Source organism: Achroia grisella, unplaced genomic scaffold (genome assembly GCF_030625045.1).
Source record: "Achroia grisella isolate CSIRO2021 unplaced genomic scaffold, CSIRO_AGI_Agris_v1 utg1062, whole genome shotgun sequence".
Lineage (NCBI taxonomy): Eukaryota > Metazoa > Arthropoda > Insecta > Lepidoptera > Pyralidae > Achroia > Achroia grisella.
The window spans coordinates 3,407,747-3,424,973 of record NW_026712566.1 but is presented as its reverse complement, the minus strand read 5'-3'; the positions used below and the strand labels follow the sequence as shown (position 1 = coordinate 3,424,973).

At 33.1% G+C, this 17,227-nt stretch overlaps 1 protein-coding gene across 1 annotated transcript in view; it reads right to left on the bottom strand.

Annotated features, from left to right (window-relative positions):
• The window catches only part of LOC131853481 (apoptosis-stimulating of p53 protein 2), a 122,487-nt gene that overhangs the window by 49,122 nt on the left and 56,138 nt on the right, over positions 1-17,227 (bottom strand). Inside the window, exon 3 of the mRNA XM_059204414.1 lies at positions 9,029-9,155. Coding sequence (XP_059060397.1) covers positions 9,029-9,155 — 127 coding nt within the window. The remainder of the gene's footprint in view (positions 1-9,028; positions 9,156-17,227) is intronic.

The following is a 17,227-nucleotide window of genomic DNA, read 5'->3' as shown; positions in this document are numbered from 1 at the left end:
TAAATTTAATAAGGTTTTCTATGTGATTTTAATTGCAAACAAGATGACAGTCCACGGAATGGTAAGTGGTATTAAAATCCATTCAATAGTTTTTGCGTGAAAGTGTAACAAACATCTATCCATCGACACTCATAAACTTCGACCTTTTTAACATCATCATTATCATTACATAGTATAAAACAAAGTCGCTGTCGCTGTCTGTCCATCCCTATATATGCTTAAATCTTTAAAACTAATGGATTTTGAAGCGGTTTTTTAAATAGATAGTGTGATTCAAGATGAAGGTTTATAACAATAGATGTACACCCGTGCGAAGCCGGGGCGAGTAGCTAGTGACATAGTATAAAACAAAGTCGCCGTCCGTCCCTATGTATGCTTAAATCTTTAAAACTACGCAACGGATTTTGAAGCGGTTTTCTTAATAGATAGAGTGATTCAAGAGGAAGGTTTATATGTATAATACATGTACATCTGAGCGAAGCCGGACTAGTAGCTAGTTAATGATAAAACTTGAAAGTTCAATCTGATTTTTTATATTTTTTAGTCATCACAGTTTATTATTGAGCGTCTGAAATATGGTTAGTTAGGTAAGGCGAGTAGCTTAGTAATATTTAAGTATATTTCGGTTAAATTTCTATATGTAAACAGTACCTAAATCAAATAATATATGCAAATCCTGGCGTGTATACAATTGCGAGTGAATGATAAGCTATCTCGTATCTGTTATCCTTTGTTATCCAATTTAATGCGGCCGTTACTTACATTGGCTTTCTCCCACAGTACGCTCATATACTAGACTACAAAGTCTGACGGTTACTGTTATATCCTAATATAATTTTATTGTTAATTTATATAAGTAAAATATAATTAATTATTATTGAAAATCATGTATATATATATCTTATATATAAAACTCTCGTGTCACAGTTTTCGTTCCCATACTCCTCCGAAACGGCTTGACCGATTCTCATGAAATTTTGTGAGCGTATTGAGTAGGTCTGAGAATCGGCCAACATCTATTTTTCATCCCCCTAATTTTTTGGGTATTTCCACCCAAATTTTTTATTTTTATTTTTTAGACAAAATTTTTAGTTTCTAGGAGGAATCGAACCCGCGACCATCGGTCGTAAAGCGGTGTGCTTGACCGCTAGACCACCGAGGCCGTCAAATATAATGAATAAAACGCTAAACAGTTACACTTCAAGTGTTATTATGTTTGTAATTGACTAGATACGAAATATAATAATAATTCATCAAAAAATACAACACGAGTAAATAGAGTTATAGTTAATGGGAAACAGCCTCGGTGTTGTCTGAGAGATGGATGGAGTAACTGTGAAAATCCGATGATTGAATACGTATCTTTTTACGTAATTTATTCTCTGCACTACTTATGATTGCCTGGTAGAAAATACCGTTAAGTCCACCAAATAATAATATTCTCAGGACAATTCACACAGCGCCATCTAGTCACAATTTAAGCTAGCTAAAGCTTGTATTATGGCTTGTATAAGCTACCTATTAGGTAACTGATACAAGTGCATATATATTTTTTAGTGAATACATACATAATATACATAGAAAACAACCAGACCGATACAAACGATCATACTCAAGAATCCAATGTGTGTGGCATGCGAGGATCAAACCCGCAACCATTGGAAGTAAGGCGGTATGCTAAACCGCTAGACCACAACGTGTTGTTACTTTTTGTACTATGTGCATTAAAGTTATTTTATATATATAATTCTCGTGTCACAATGTTAGTTACCGTACTCCTCCCAAACGGCTTGATCGATTTTTATGAAATTTTAATTGCATATTCAGTAGGTACTATTTTTCATACCCCTAAGTGGTAAGGGATATCTACCCCTGAATATATTTTTTTTATTTTTTCGACATAATATTTTATTTTCTTTTTATTATTATTTAGGATTGAAAAATACATACAACCCTAAATTTTCACCCTTCTATCACCAACCCCTATTTTTTATAGCGTTATTAATTTATAGTAGTATAAAGCTAGTATAAATAAATAAATTATTTGTACCTACACCATACAGGCAAATTCTCACTACCGAAAACGAGATCGAGAATTTGGTCAGTGTAGAACTGTTGTAAATTTTAAACCAGAACGTGTATCTAAAACATTACTAGCAGGATACTACCGGGTTTGTTTGATTAGGAAGAGAAATACGAGCGGTGAAGTTAATATTAACATACGTCGACAAAGACTCTTATGATATGTCAAATCTACCGTCAGTTCGGAGTATTTTTGAGCTAAGATCAACTGATAAGATCAAACTCAGCTCTCAGCTCATTTTAGCTTTTTAAATAATCTTGTATATAATTAAAGAAATGCAGATTAATTTTTAAATTCAATAAGGATACTCTCCCTAAGTGACCACCAGCATATGTTATTTTTGTGTAAAGGAAATAATACTAATCGATAGTCATTATACGAAATAGAAATAGAATTAAACATTATTTAGATAAAACTTAATATAAGTACTTTTCAATAGTCACATTCTTTTATTCTACCACTCATTCTGAACTCAGACTCATCAATAGAAGAATGAGCAAGAAATTTGTGTTGCCGAGTAGCCCACAAGCTACACCCGTTTACGAGTATGACGTATAAGCCAGCTATCATTAGCCCTAATACTAATAATGACTTAAACATTATTACAGGCCGTAGTAATCATTGGCCCTAATACTAATAATGACTTAAACATTATTACAGGCCGTAGTAATCATTGACTCTAATACATTATTACAGGCCGTAGTAATCATTGACTCTAATACTAATAATGACTTAAACATTATTACTAGTAATGACTTAAACATTATTACAGGCCGTAGTAATCATTGGCCCTAATACTGGTAATGACTTAAACATTATTACAGGCCGTAGTAATCATTGACTCTAATACTAATAATGACTTAAACATTATTACAGGCCGTAGTAATCATTAGCCCTAATACTAATAATGACTTAAACATTATTACAGGCAGTAATAATAATTTTCAGCCATGTACTTTCTAAATAAAGTCCATATTCATTGCCGACGCAACGCTTTCATTTTCTGCGGCCAAAAAAATGAATATATACTGCGGTATACCGCGGCTAATATACATTCCTGAGAATAAACAATCCTTAATCCTGTCCCTGTGGAGATGACAGTAAAATCCGTTGGCCAATTTTATACTTGTGCGCCTCTAAAATATGGCTGCTGCCTTAAATTTTATGGTTTTATCCGGAATTATTTACTGAAATTATGTTGATACTACATTTCTGATAGCAGAAATAGAAATAGAAATAAACTATAAAGATTATTTAATTATTTTATTTAAAAAAAAAACTATGACTATTCATCAGTGTTTATATTAAATTTAACTAACTACGCAGCCTGGTTTCGCCCGGGTGTACATGTTATACATATAAACCTTCCTCTTGAATCACTCTATCTAAGCTATATTACTGTTAAGTTTCATCCAAAGTTTAGTTCAGTAATTTTTGCGTGAAAGTTTCGTATATATAATATTGCTAGCTACTCGCCCCGGCTTTGCCCGGGTGTACATGTATTATACATATAAACCTTCCTCTTGAATCACTCTATCTTAACTATTAAAAAAACCGCTTCAAAATCTGTTGCGTAGTTTTAAAGATTTAAGCATACATAGGGACGGACAGACAGCGACATAGACTTTGTTTTATCAACATTACAATTAATTTACACGGCGAAATTAATACGGTCAAACGCGCTTAAATTATGATATAAAAAAAAAAAAACAAACACTCCGTACTAGGAATCGGACACTCCGTATTAGGAATCGGTGACGTTCAACAACTAGGTCATGACGGCGGCTCAAGATCATCTAATTGCAGCGGGATGACATTGCACTTGCCTGAATGATAGTAATAACTAATACATCTATTTTGGGTGTGTAATTATTATATTAGTATGTTAGTATTATGATACGGCCTCGGTGGTGTAGCGGTTGAGCACACTGCTTAACCTCCGATAGTCGCGGGTTCGATTCCTCGCATGGTATAAACATTTCATTGTATTGGTTTGGGTGTTTTATATGTATATTATGTATGTATTTACAAAAAATATATATGTATCTAAATATTTATAACAGTTGTCTAGCACACATAGAATACAATAGAAAATCATTAATTCAAATAAAATTACATTGAAGCACTTTTGAATAGTCATTACATTTTTTTTATATATTACAAGCTCTGCTTAACTTGGGACTAGATGGCATTGTGTGAATTGCCCAGGGGTACTAATATAATCTATACATACAAATAAAATCGGAGTGTCTGTTTGTAATATTGGAATAACCGTTATTTACTACATGCATGCATATGAATACATATACATCAAAATAACATTTTTAAAAAATTTTGTCGGTCTGTCTGTCTGTTTGTTCCGGTTAATCTCTGAAATGGCTGGACCGATTTTAACGGGACTGTATTTGGCAGGTAGCTAATGTAATAAGGAGTAACTTAGGCTATTTTTATTTTAGAAAAAATAACGTTAATTTACACGCGTACGAAGTCGCTAGTAATAAATAATATAGAACGTTAGAGGAAATTTATAAATACTACGTGTAAAAACAATAAACTAAAATAACCTTATCTGTAAGAGATAATGTATAGCGAGAATACTTATTTTGGGAATAAGCGCTTATCGTACAAAAATTTCATATTTCTTCAAAATATCGCTGATTCGCCAAAGGGCCACCACGGAAAAAAAAACTGAAACAATTTTTTTTTCCAAAAATGATATCTAAATCCTTATAATTTTTATATTAAAAAAAAAAAGGCACCGATGATTCTAGAGCTAACTATAACCTATATTCTAAATATACCACTTATAGATTCGTGAAAAAAGTAAAAAGATCACAGAGAAAATTTTGATGAGTTCTCATGTAAAATTTACCGTTTGCGTCATTTGGTCCTCTGGCGTTTAATCAGTGAGTGTACCTACACATATTACACTATTTTGCTCATTATCTACATATCTCTTTTAAAAAAAAAATAATATTTTATTTGAATAATCTAATAACTTCTTTATATATATAACGCGCATAGCTGAATATTGAAAAACAACGTTCCGAGTGTGTCAATCCATCATCCGGACTGGAGAATAAAAATGCAAACCTCTAAAACATAAAAACCAACTTCCACACCAACATCATCCCTATTGTTTATACAATAAAGTCCATTAGCAGTCATTACGAGAGGTTTTAGAATGAAAATCTCGTGTGACAACGGCTTCTAATGGAAATGTCAGTACGTCCGATATCTCGATTCAGCGCTGCGCACTCGACTTTGAATCGAGGCTTATCGATACTGACCGCTAGGAATTACGTGGATTGTTCTAAATTTAAAATGTGCTTAAAGATTCTTATATTGCAATAAGGTCGAAATTCGTTGACAGATTTTTATATCGTAGCCAGGCTTGCGTGCACATATAAAAAAATATTTTTTGTATCCAACTAACTGTTCTAAATTCAAAACGTACTTAAAGATTCTTAATTTGCAATAAGGTCAAAATTCGTTTATAGATTTCTATATGATAGCCAGATTTGTGTGTCATAACTTTTGAATGAAACTGTTCTAAATTCAAATTGTGCTCGACGATTTTTAAATAGCAATAAGGTTGACATTCGTTGACAGCTTTTTATATCTTAGGTAGGCTTGCGTGTCACATATAAAAAAATATTTTTCGTATCCAACTGTTCTAAATTCAAAATGTGCTTAAAGATTAAGTAGCAATAAGGTTGACATTCGTTGACAGATTTTTATAACGTAGCCAGATTTGGTGTCAGTTATAACAAATATAACTTTTGTATGAAACTGTTCTAAATTCAAATTGTGCTCGAAGATTTTTAAATAGCAGTAAGATTAATATTCGTTGACAGATTTTTATATCGTAAAATATTTTTTGTATTCAACTGTTATAATTTCAAAGCGTGCTTAAAGATTCTTAAATTGCAATAACGTCGAAATTCGTTGATAGATTTTATATCGTAGCCAGACTTGCGTGTCATTTATAATAAAAATAACTTTTGTATGAAACTGTTCTAAATTCAAATTGTGCTCGAAGATTTTTAAATAGCAATAAGATCGAAATTAGGTCAACTAATTCCAATTTAAGATCAAAATATATAAACACATACAGAAGTTTGTAAGTGTGGATGGATGTTTGTACGTAAAAACTACTGTACGCAATTTAATGAAACTTTACAATAATATAGCTTATACATCACAATAACATATAGGCTTAAAATTTAATGCAGGTAAAACTGCTGCCACAGATAATCATGAATAATAAAATACTATATCTGTGTCATGCAATTAATAGTACAATAGGTACGTATTCCAAATCGATTATTGGCGGTACACAACCGTTTTCCAATTACTGTCAGTTGCACTAGAACGTTCTAGAACGTTCTATGTAACAGCTATTGAGTGCACGTAAATATTTACTAGCAATGTGTACAGTTCATTACAGGTTATGCCGGTTTGTATTGTCGATGGTTTAAATGTATTTTCCTTGAACTAAGCATTATAAAATGTTTTATTAGACTGCAAATTTTGTAGAAGAAATACAATTATGTTATAAATATATATTATATTATAATAAATTTGTTATTCATGAGTATGATTGTTTGTATCGGTATGGGTATTTTCTATGTATAATATGTATGTATTTACGAAAAAAAAAAAATTATCTATGTATTTGTATCAGTTGTCTAGCTCACAAGCTTTAGGTTTTAGATGGCGCCGCGCGTGTGCTCGCGGTTTCACCCGCGCGTAATTTATCGTCTGTGTACATCAGATTGCTGATGTATAATCTATATTACTGAAATTCACAAACTTTCGCGTTTATAATATTAGGAAGACTGGCAGTTTCCCGCGGATTATTTTGCTTTTTTTATGATATATAGTAGCATATGGATGTCCTTGTAATCCTCCTCGTGTTATTTTTTTGGAGTGGAAGCTGTGTTATACAATTTATTAGGTGATCCCCGCAACTTCGTCTATAATTATACTTTACACTAATATCTAACATTAGTATTAGCTAAATACATCAAAATAACACATAGGCCATAAATTTCAAGCAAGCGAAACCGCGGGCAAAGCTAGTAATAAAAAAGTTTTGGTTAATTTATTTCAAAAATTTTGTAGTAAATCGCTTTAGATTTTAATATAGCTAAATTACTGTTAATCGTGATTAATATTCTAATACAGCTAAGATTTAGTACAGGTACTTTATTTTCTTTTATTAAGGTACTACACTGTAGTAAGTTTAATTAAGTTTTTAAGCAGATCGCCCTTCCGTCAATAAATATTAAGGTTTATACCGCCCAATTGTGACAGTCGCCAGGTGACGTTCACTGCGTAGTATTCTATGAATTCTTAAATTTGTTACATAATATCCCCATAATTTCTAATTCGACGTTTAAAATTTGGCGGGATTGTCTGACATATGTTTGAATTTAGAACGTGAAAGAATGAACATGTGTTATTCGAATTGTTTTGATTTTCTAATTATAATGTCTTTAATTTAGCGTCATTCTCACCAATATGTTTGAATTTAGAATGCGAAAGTATTAAATATATACTACGTTTTGTTTTTGCAGATTTTAAACACTTTGTTAATTTATAATAATAATCATTGATGCGTTTTATTATTGCACAGAATACTATGCAATTATCATAATATATGTCACAGATTAATATATTTAAGAGTTAATGTATTTTTAAATTTGTTATTTAAAATTTGGCGGGATTGTCGGACATATGTTTGAATTTAGAACGGGAAAGAATGAACATGTAGATATGTTATTCGAATAGTTATGATTTAGAAATTTTCCAATTATTATATCTCTCATTTGGCGCCATTATCGCCAATAAATGAATTTGCCAATAAAATGAAGAAATTAAATGCGAAAGTGTTAAGTATATATTACGTTTTGTTTTCGCAATTTTTAAACATTTTGTTAATTTATAATAATAATCTTTCATGCGTTTTATTACAGCACAGACTATTATGCAATTATGATATATATCACAGACATAAATATAAACTAATTTATTTAAAGTATATTTAATTATTTAAAGGTTAATGTTTAACAAAGTTTATTTGTTTACTAGATCTTTCTATTAGAATCGTAATATAACACAATGAATACATTTTGTTCCTCATAATGCCACTATTTACATGCAATCCGCAATGCAGCATTCCCGCACAATAATTGAACAACCAATATTATGTTTGACATATTAAACGAGTCATTTTTAAAAACCTATTCCGGTATATGAAACACTTGTGTATAATAATAATATATCTGGACAATTAACACATCGCCATCTAGTCTCAAGCTAAGCAGAACTTGAATTATGAATACTAAACAACTAATACAAATATATATATGTTTTAATACATACATAATATACATAGAGAACACATAGACCGATACAAACAATCATACTTATTAGTACAAATATTGGTACTGAAAAAGGAATCGAACCTTCGACCATCGGAAGTAAAGCGGTGTGCTAAGTCGCTTGACCACCGAGGGCGTCATATATAGTGAAATATATGATATCTATAAAATATCGCCCAACAGTCCAACTGTTTGCCAAACCTTTTTTTTTAAAGATGGTAAATGTTTGGCTAAGTTTGTTCGTGTTGGCACGCATAGCAATATAAAAACTTTAACTTTTACTAAATTTAAGACAGTGTCGAGAAATGGTTCAGAGACCAAAACAATGATTTACAAATACTAAGTATTTTGGTACATAAATCAAAAAGGCGTAATAAATATCACAACTGCCTGATGTCCTGTGTTTTTTATACTACGATGGTGGCAAACTAGCATATGGCCCATCTGATGGTAAATGGCTACCCTAGCCTATATAGCAAATAATTACTATATACTATTTTGTTATCTACAAAAACTGCAACTGCTATGCAAATATAGAACTAATATTCATACTTACTTAGTGCGATATTCGCCTGCTTGTTTCTGTCAAGCTGACCGCGTAGCGCTCGTAGCCGCCGTAGCTTCAACTCCTGCGCCTCTACACGTTCGCGTAGGCGGCGTAGCCTCTCGCCTTCTACCGCCACCTATCGGCAAACATACGTAAATATTAGTTGTTTTATAAAAAAAATAAAAAAATAAAGGAAAATAACGTATACGGCCACAATAATACTAGGTAGTTGCCCGAGAATTTGAACCGAGACTTGCTCCCATGCCGTGTCCAGGGCCCCGCGATGGATTGGGGCCCCCTAGTCTAGTCTCTTTCCTACTCCATTACCAAATGATAACCGATAACTACTATCGCCTGAAAATCGGTCAGAACAAATTCTTACCGCTATGGTCAATTTGTTCGTTTTGTTTTATAAATATCTATATACCAAATAGTCTGACAGTCACAGAACTAAAAAGAGTAGAATAGAAAAAAAAAATGAAAATAAAGAGAACTGAGAGCAGAGAAAAAATTACAAATTCAGGTAACATTCCCCAAAATTTATTCGTAGCACTTTTCATATCAAGAGTTAAGTCATTCTAAAGTTTGATAGCCTGAACGGCGAAAGAATAGTGGCCAAAACCGGACAAATGAACTACAAATTTTATGATTGTGCAAACACAGTGATTGTTGTCCCCATGGAAATGAAATTTACTAATAATAGAGTCTGGAGAATTTGGATCGCATAGAATGAAATAAGGATGGCGTAAGTTATGTAAGTTGAACTTCTGCAAAATAACACTTAATTTGATGAATACCTTAAGGACTTTTGTTATGGGGAAATTCCACAGATGTGACAAAAGCTTTTACCATACAAAAAAAATGCGTTAGGGCCATTTGTGGAGCAGATCCATTAGAGTCATGTAGAGCACTTTTTAGAAAATTGAAGTTACTTTAGCTTTAATGTATATACTAGAGCCTGGAATTTTCGTTAAGAGTCATCAAGAATTGTATGCTACGGCGGATATCAATAGCAGGCATAAACCTAGAAATCCAACACGATGATTGTTGCCACCATGTAGATGTATACTATATGAAAAAAAAATGTTACGTAATGATGGCAAAAATATACAATCATCATCATCGCAGCCCGGAAGACGTCCACTGCTGGACATAGGCCTCCCCCAAAGATCTTCACGACGATCGGTCCTGCGCTGCTCGCATCCTATGCCTTCCAGCGATCTTGATCAGATCGTCGGTCCACCTTGCTGGAGGCCTTCCCACGCTGCGTCTTCCGGTCCGTGGTCGCCACTCGAGGACTTTACTGCCCCAACGACCATCTGTCCTACGAGCTATGTGCCCTGCCCATTGCCACTTCAGAGTCGCAATTCTTCGGGCTATGCCGGTCACTCTGGTTCTTCTGCGGATCTCCTCATTTCTGATTACCATTACATTTCTACCTATGAAGCCCTTTAAGTTAGCATTTAAGAAATGGTTAATAGATAAATGCTTTTACAATATGCAGGTGTATTTTCAACGATGATCGACTACTACAACATATCCTCAGCGCTGAATACAAGAAGCTCAACTTCAAACACGGATTATTTCCTATAAATGATATAAACTGTTATTATTACATTTAATTTTAATTCACTAATTTTAATTTTGGACATTCAACTATATAAATAATTATGACATTCGTTGTAAACATTTAACAAGTTATATTAACATGAATTTAAATTTGCATGCTCAAAATGTAGCTGGATATAGAACTGTAAATTAATTTGTAACAACAACGTAATCTATTCAAAGCAAATAATAATAATAATCTCAGGAAAATTCACACAGCGCCATCTAGACCCAAGTTAAGCTAGCTAAAGCTTGTGTTATGGGTACTAGACAACTGATACAAATACATAGATAATTTTTTTTCGTAAATACATACCTATTATACATAGAAAATACGCAGACCGATACAAACAATCATACTCATGGATACAAATGTTTGTGCCGTGTCAGGAATCGAACCCGCGACCATCGGACGTAAAACGGAGTGCTAGACCGCTAGACCACCGAGGTCGTCATATAAATAAATAAATAGGTAGGTAAGATTGTCGATAGGTTAATACAGGAACCTAATTTGATGAAATATACAGGAAAAAAGAATAGAACGCGAAAATTAAAAGCAATTCATATATTTACGCCAACCCCTTTCTATGGCGCAGTAGTTTTCCTACACGCCGCACGCGTGTTTTATGGGGGTCATGGGTCACTCAGGAGAGCTGTATAGTAGAATTTATGGCGACATTCTAAGAGTAAGTGGATTAAAAGAAAGTAATCATTTGATACACACTTTCTTTGATTTTCATTCATTGTTTTTTTTATTCTCATAACCAGACCAGATATTAAAAGAAATAAATATTCTAAAATAAAAGTAGCCTATGTTACTGCTATCTGCGAGTAAAAGTCCCGTGAAAATCAGTCCACCCATTTCAGAGATTAGCAAGAACATACAGAAAGACATGTTTTTTAATTATATATTGATGTAAGTACCGTACATACTTTCATATGCATTAAATGAAAAGCTGTTAATTTGAAATTACAAACAGACAACTAAATTTTATTTATATGTATTTGACGTAATTAATATTAACAGGTATGAGAATAAAATCATTACTATTTAAAATTTGAAAGTAAAACTAGTTTTGACTATAACTTAGTACCTAACCTGTTTACGTCAAAACATCTGTTCGGAAGACAGATTGCATCAAAAGGACGGACATTTTATATATTTTATAAATCACTAGTTGTCCCGGCAAACGATGTTTAGCCTTAAAATAAAAAAAAGAATTAGGGGTGGACTACCTCTAACATTTAGGGGGATGAAAAATAGATGTTGGCCGATTCTCAGACTTGCTCAATACGCTCACAAAATTTCATGAGAATCGGTCAAGCCGTTTCGGAGGAGTATGGGAACGAAAACTGTGACACGAGAATTTTATATATAAGATTTAAACAATGAAATCAAAAGCACGGATTAAAAATATTTTGCATGAATAAATAAATGTTTTTAGCTTATTCGCAATATAGTATTTATTCGCAATATGCACTTAAATTTATTAACAATATTTTTTGTACGTCTATTACTACATTCAACATAATAAAAATGGTGTTCTTGTGGTGTGCCGTACTCACTAACCTCCTAAGTAAATTTCTAAGTATTCATATTTCTATTTAGTCATAAGTAATGTTCAGTAAGATGCCAATTCTATTTAGCGAAATTATTTCATTGCAAAGTATATACTTAAGCATTTAAAGCGAAACCAACAACACAATAAAACTGAGCTGTTACCAGCTCAGTGAAACGCTGAGTGGAGGCAACTCCACGGCGCAACGAAAATTACTCAAGAAAATTAAATCTTAATAAAAGCTGAAGATCGGCAATTTTGTTTATTTTATGGGCGTGTTTATTGCGTGAGAAGAGTTTATTTCTTTTAGGGAAGCGATAAATATCGCATTAGGCTAACCGCCGGGCGTTTGTTGCCGGGCGGACTTTGAAATTTATTTGCAATAGCGGTTCAGAACGGCTTTTCCCATAGAGCATTTAAAATATCGTATACTTATAGAAAATCGAATCGAGTAAATTCATACCATTCTCTTTCTTTTACAGACAGAAACAGCAGGATAATCTTAGCAATATTTTTTTTGGCAATTCAGTTCGTGTAGACTGAAGTTAGGATAGCTAAAGCTTGTTTTAGGGGTATTAGATAACTAGTACAAATACATAGATATATTTTTTTAGTAAATACATACTTATTACACTTGGACAACATAAATACCGAGATCGATACAATAAAATTACGCTCATGAATACAAATGTTTGTGCCGCGCGAGGAATCGAACTCGCGAGCATCGGAAATAAAGCGATGTGCTATACCGCTAGACCATCGAGGCCGTCAAACTCTCTTCTACTTGATCGTTCTCTCACTGCTGAGGATCGCGACTCTATGTACACTATCTTGTCGACCAGCTTGTCGCAATCGGTTGTGTTCAGGCGCCTGGTGTGGTGCATCGCTGACAGTTATATTCAGCTGACTGGATCTGGTCTGACCATCGAATGGGGCTTCGGCCTTGAGGTCTTTTACCCTCTATCTTCCCTGTTACCACCAGTTTCTCTATATTAACGACATCCCACCGCGCAACGTGTCCAATTGTCGTTAGTCTAATTATATATAACTCAAAGGTCACTGACTTAGAGATCTATCAACGCACAGCCTAAACCACTGGACGGATCGGGCTGAAATTTGGCATGCAGGCAGATGTTATGACGTAGGCATCCGCTAAGAAAGGATTCTGATTAATTCTACCCCCAAAGGGATAAAATAGGGGATGAAAGATTGTATGAAATTTTGTCAATTTTAAACCGATCGGGCTGAGACTTTGCATGCATAAAGCTACTATGACTTAGGCATCCCCTAAGTAAGGATTTTGATAAATTCCACTCCTAAGGGGATAAAATAGGAGATGAAAGTTTTATGAAAGTACTGTAAATCCGCAAAAACTATACCTAATTAATAACAACACTTCTTAACGCGAGCGAAGCTGCGGGCAAAAGCTAGTAATATTATAAACGCGAGTTTCTGCGTTTGGATAGATGGACGGATGTTTAATCTTTCACGCAAAAACTTCTGAACAGATCTAGTAATTGGTAATAATAATTATGGCCAATTCACACAGCGCCATCGGTAGCTATGACCAGCAATTTACGATTGCTCGCTCAGTACAATTACAGTATTGGTATTAATAAGTGTTTGTATTGGTCTCAGTGTTTTATAATTATATAATTCATTTATCATTCATTATCATTAGATAATTCATTTATCATTACATATTTCATCTCTCTATCTATCTACATTATGTATGTATTTACGGTTTCAGAGGAGCTTCCTCCCTCGTACACTTAGATTGTTGAATGAACTTCCTGCCGAGGTTTTCTCACTAGACTACAGCATGGAGTGTTTCAAGAAGGGTATATTAAGGTTTCTTAAAGATCGGCAACGCGCACGTGATACCCCTGGTGTTTCAGGCGTCCATAGGCTACGGTAACCATTTACCATCAGATGGGCCTTATACTTGTTTGCCACCATAATAGTATAAAGAAAAATATATATATATTTATATTCGCTGTCTAGTACCCATAACAGAGCTGCATAGCTTGGGACTGGATGAATCTGTGTGAATTGTCCAATGGTTTATTATATTATAACTTTAATGCACATCATAAAGATCGCTCTTTACGGCGTTATCAACCAAACAACTATGTGTTGCAAAGAAAAAATATATATTACGACAGATACACATAAATTTGTATAATATATCTTATTATAATTACATAGTATAAAACAAAGTCGCTGTCGCTATCTATCCGTCCCTATGCATGCTTAAATCTTTAAAACTACGCAACAGATTTTGAAACGTTTTTTTTAATAGATAGAGTGATTCAAGAGGTTTATATATATAATACATGTACACCCGTGCGACGCCGGGGCGAGTCGCTAGTTAATATTATAAACACGAAAGTTTCTCAGTATGGATAGATGTTTGTTACTCTTTCACGGAAAAACTACTCAACGGATTTTAATGAAACTTTACAGTAATATAGCTTTTACATCAGAATAACATATAGGCTATAAATTTCATGCGGGTAAAATCGCGGGTATTGCTAGTAATATATAAATTACTTTAATTTCTACAGGCAACGCAACGGTATACAGCAGTTAAATATGCAGGAGCAAATTAATTGCAGGTCCCATAGCACTAAAGAAAGTAGTAAAATTTGATTACAGTTACCAAAATTCGAGAGTTTCGAGATCGCTTCAATGCTGATAGCCAATTATGACAAGAAAACAATCTGTAGTTGGGGAGACATTAATTTTGTTACACGAACCACGACTTTGTGCCTCAACGATAAGTCTGTAACTTGGTGTTCCCGTGGAAATTCATTAAAACCTTTTCTTTTGTGTCCCACTCGTTCGGAGGTATTTTTTACAGGGGCCTTTTGTAAATTTACCGTTCAAATTACTCCTTGCCTATGCTTGCACGCGTTAGGAGGGACAGTAATTATAAAATAGTCACTTTGAAGGAAAATGTTTTAACTAGAAACCTTCTTTTTTCTGTTATAAAGTAAGAAAAATAAATGTAAAGTCTTTTGGACAACAAATTAAACATTTCTTCTACAAAAATGATAAAGATGAAAAAAAAAAGAATTATAAAATAGTTACTTTGAAGAAAAATGTTTTAACTAGAACCTTCTTTTTTTGTAATTAAATAAAAATACTAAATGCAAGGACTTTTAGACAAGAAATTAAGCATTTCTTCTACAAAAATGATAAAGATAGTTAATCGGAAATGCTTTGAAGGAAAATGTTTTAACTAGAAACCTTATTTTTTGTAATAAAATAAGAAAAATGAAAGCAAGAACTTTTGAACAACAAATTAAACATTTTTTATAAAATAATGATGAAGATATCAAAGAGAGAGAAAAAAAAAATTGTTAGAAGATTGTGGAAGGTAGTGAGAGCTCCACCGACAAGAGTTCAGCTCTTAAATTATGAATGAATGATATGTATCTACAAAAATAGTGTTACGTAAAATAAGTACATAGAGAGAATCTATTTCAGTAGCAGATATTAGTTTCTCATAATCAGTTATGGTACAATAATAATAATATGCCTGGACATTCACACAGCGCCATCTAGTTCCACGCTAAGCAGAACTTGTGTTATGAGTACTAGACAAATTATACAAATTATATATATATATAAATACATATAGAAAACACCCAGATCGATTCAAACAATCATACTCATGAATACAAATGTTTGCACAATGCGAGGAATGAACTTGCAACCATTGGAAGTAAAGCGGTCTGCTTAACCGCTAGACCACCGAGGCCTTCCAAACAGTATAGTAAACAATTCATAATAATAGCGGCAATATATATAAACATAATATACTTATATATATCCACTGTTTGTTAGACCATCAAGTTAAACGAATGTCACATACTAGCCTTTACGCTTGGCTTTATTTAGGGTAGAGCATAAAAGACAAAAGATGGTAGGTAGGTAGAATAGTAGAAAAAAAATAAGTAATACATATTAAATATATATAAACATTATGTATACATCTCCGTTGTGTGTTGTTTTCTACAGTATTGTAACATTATTAATAGATAAAATAATGCACGCAGGTTTATTTTTATTCCGGACATTTTCCCGCAATCTTCTGATAATAAGTACAGGTAAATAAATAAGTAGCTTATTTTCATGTGATTTTCTTTCAGGAATCTTCCTGTAGCCTATATACATATTAGGTATTAACCACGACTTCGTCCGTGTGGAATTAGAATAAACAACATTTCTAAAATAGTAATCGTCTATCGTCGTATGGACATGTATTGCGTAGGAATGAAGATCATATCTTAAGGAAGGTGTTACATATGAATGTGGATGGTTATAATGGCAGAGGAAGACCGAAAAGGAGATGGATGGACTGTGTGAAAGATGATGCGGTGAGAAAGGAAGTAAATAACGAGATGACTGCGAACAGAGATGAATGGAAGAGAAAAACATATTACGCCGACCACAAATAAATGGGATAAGGGAGAAGCAGATGATGATTATGAATATTTCTAAAATAAAAGTAGCGTAAGTTACTCCTTACAACAGTAGCTATCTGTCAGTGAATGTCCCGTCATAATTGGTCCAGCCGTTTCTGAGATTAGTAAGATAAAACAGTAAGAAATTTTTTTTTTCAACATTTCTATTTCAGATACGGTTATATACTCATTTGTTTATTATTAAAGACTTTGATCAAATTGAGTTTAGATTAACATTATTTGTCTATAATATTACTGAATGTTAAATTAATTATGATCGAATTTCGTCCACTGCGCGACCACGAAATACGTCAGGAATAAAAAAAAAGACATTTGTCAAAATAATATTTTCATTCCAAAACCAACCATAATAACAAACACAAAGGGATCATAATTTTAATTACGCAGAATGCGAACTGGGCCGCCTCCAAAGTTAAATCGAGTGGAATTTTTCGTTGCGTCCGGAATCCCAATTTTAAAGTTAACAGACATTAGATTTATCGATATACAACTTTCTGTCGACAGCCTTCGGTTGGTTTTCCTATAAAGTTTAGAAGTTTAATTTTTTT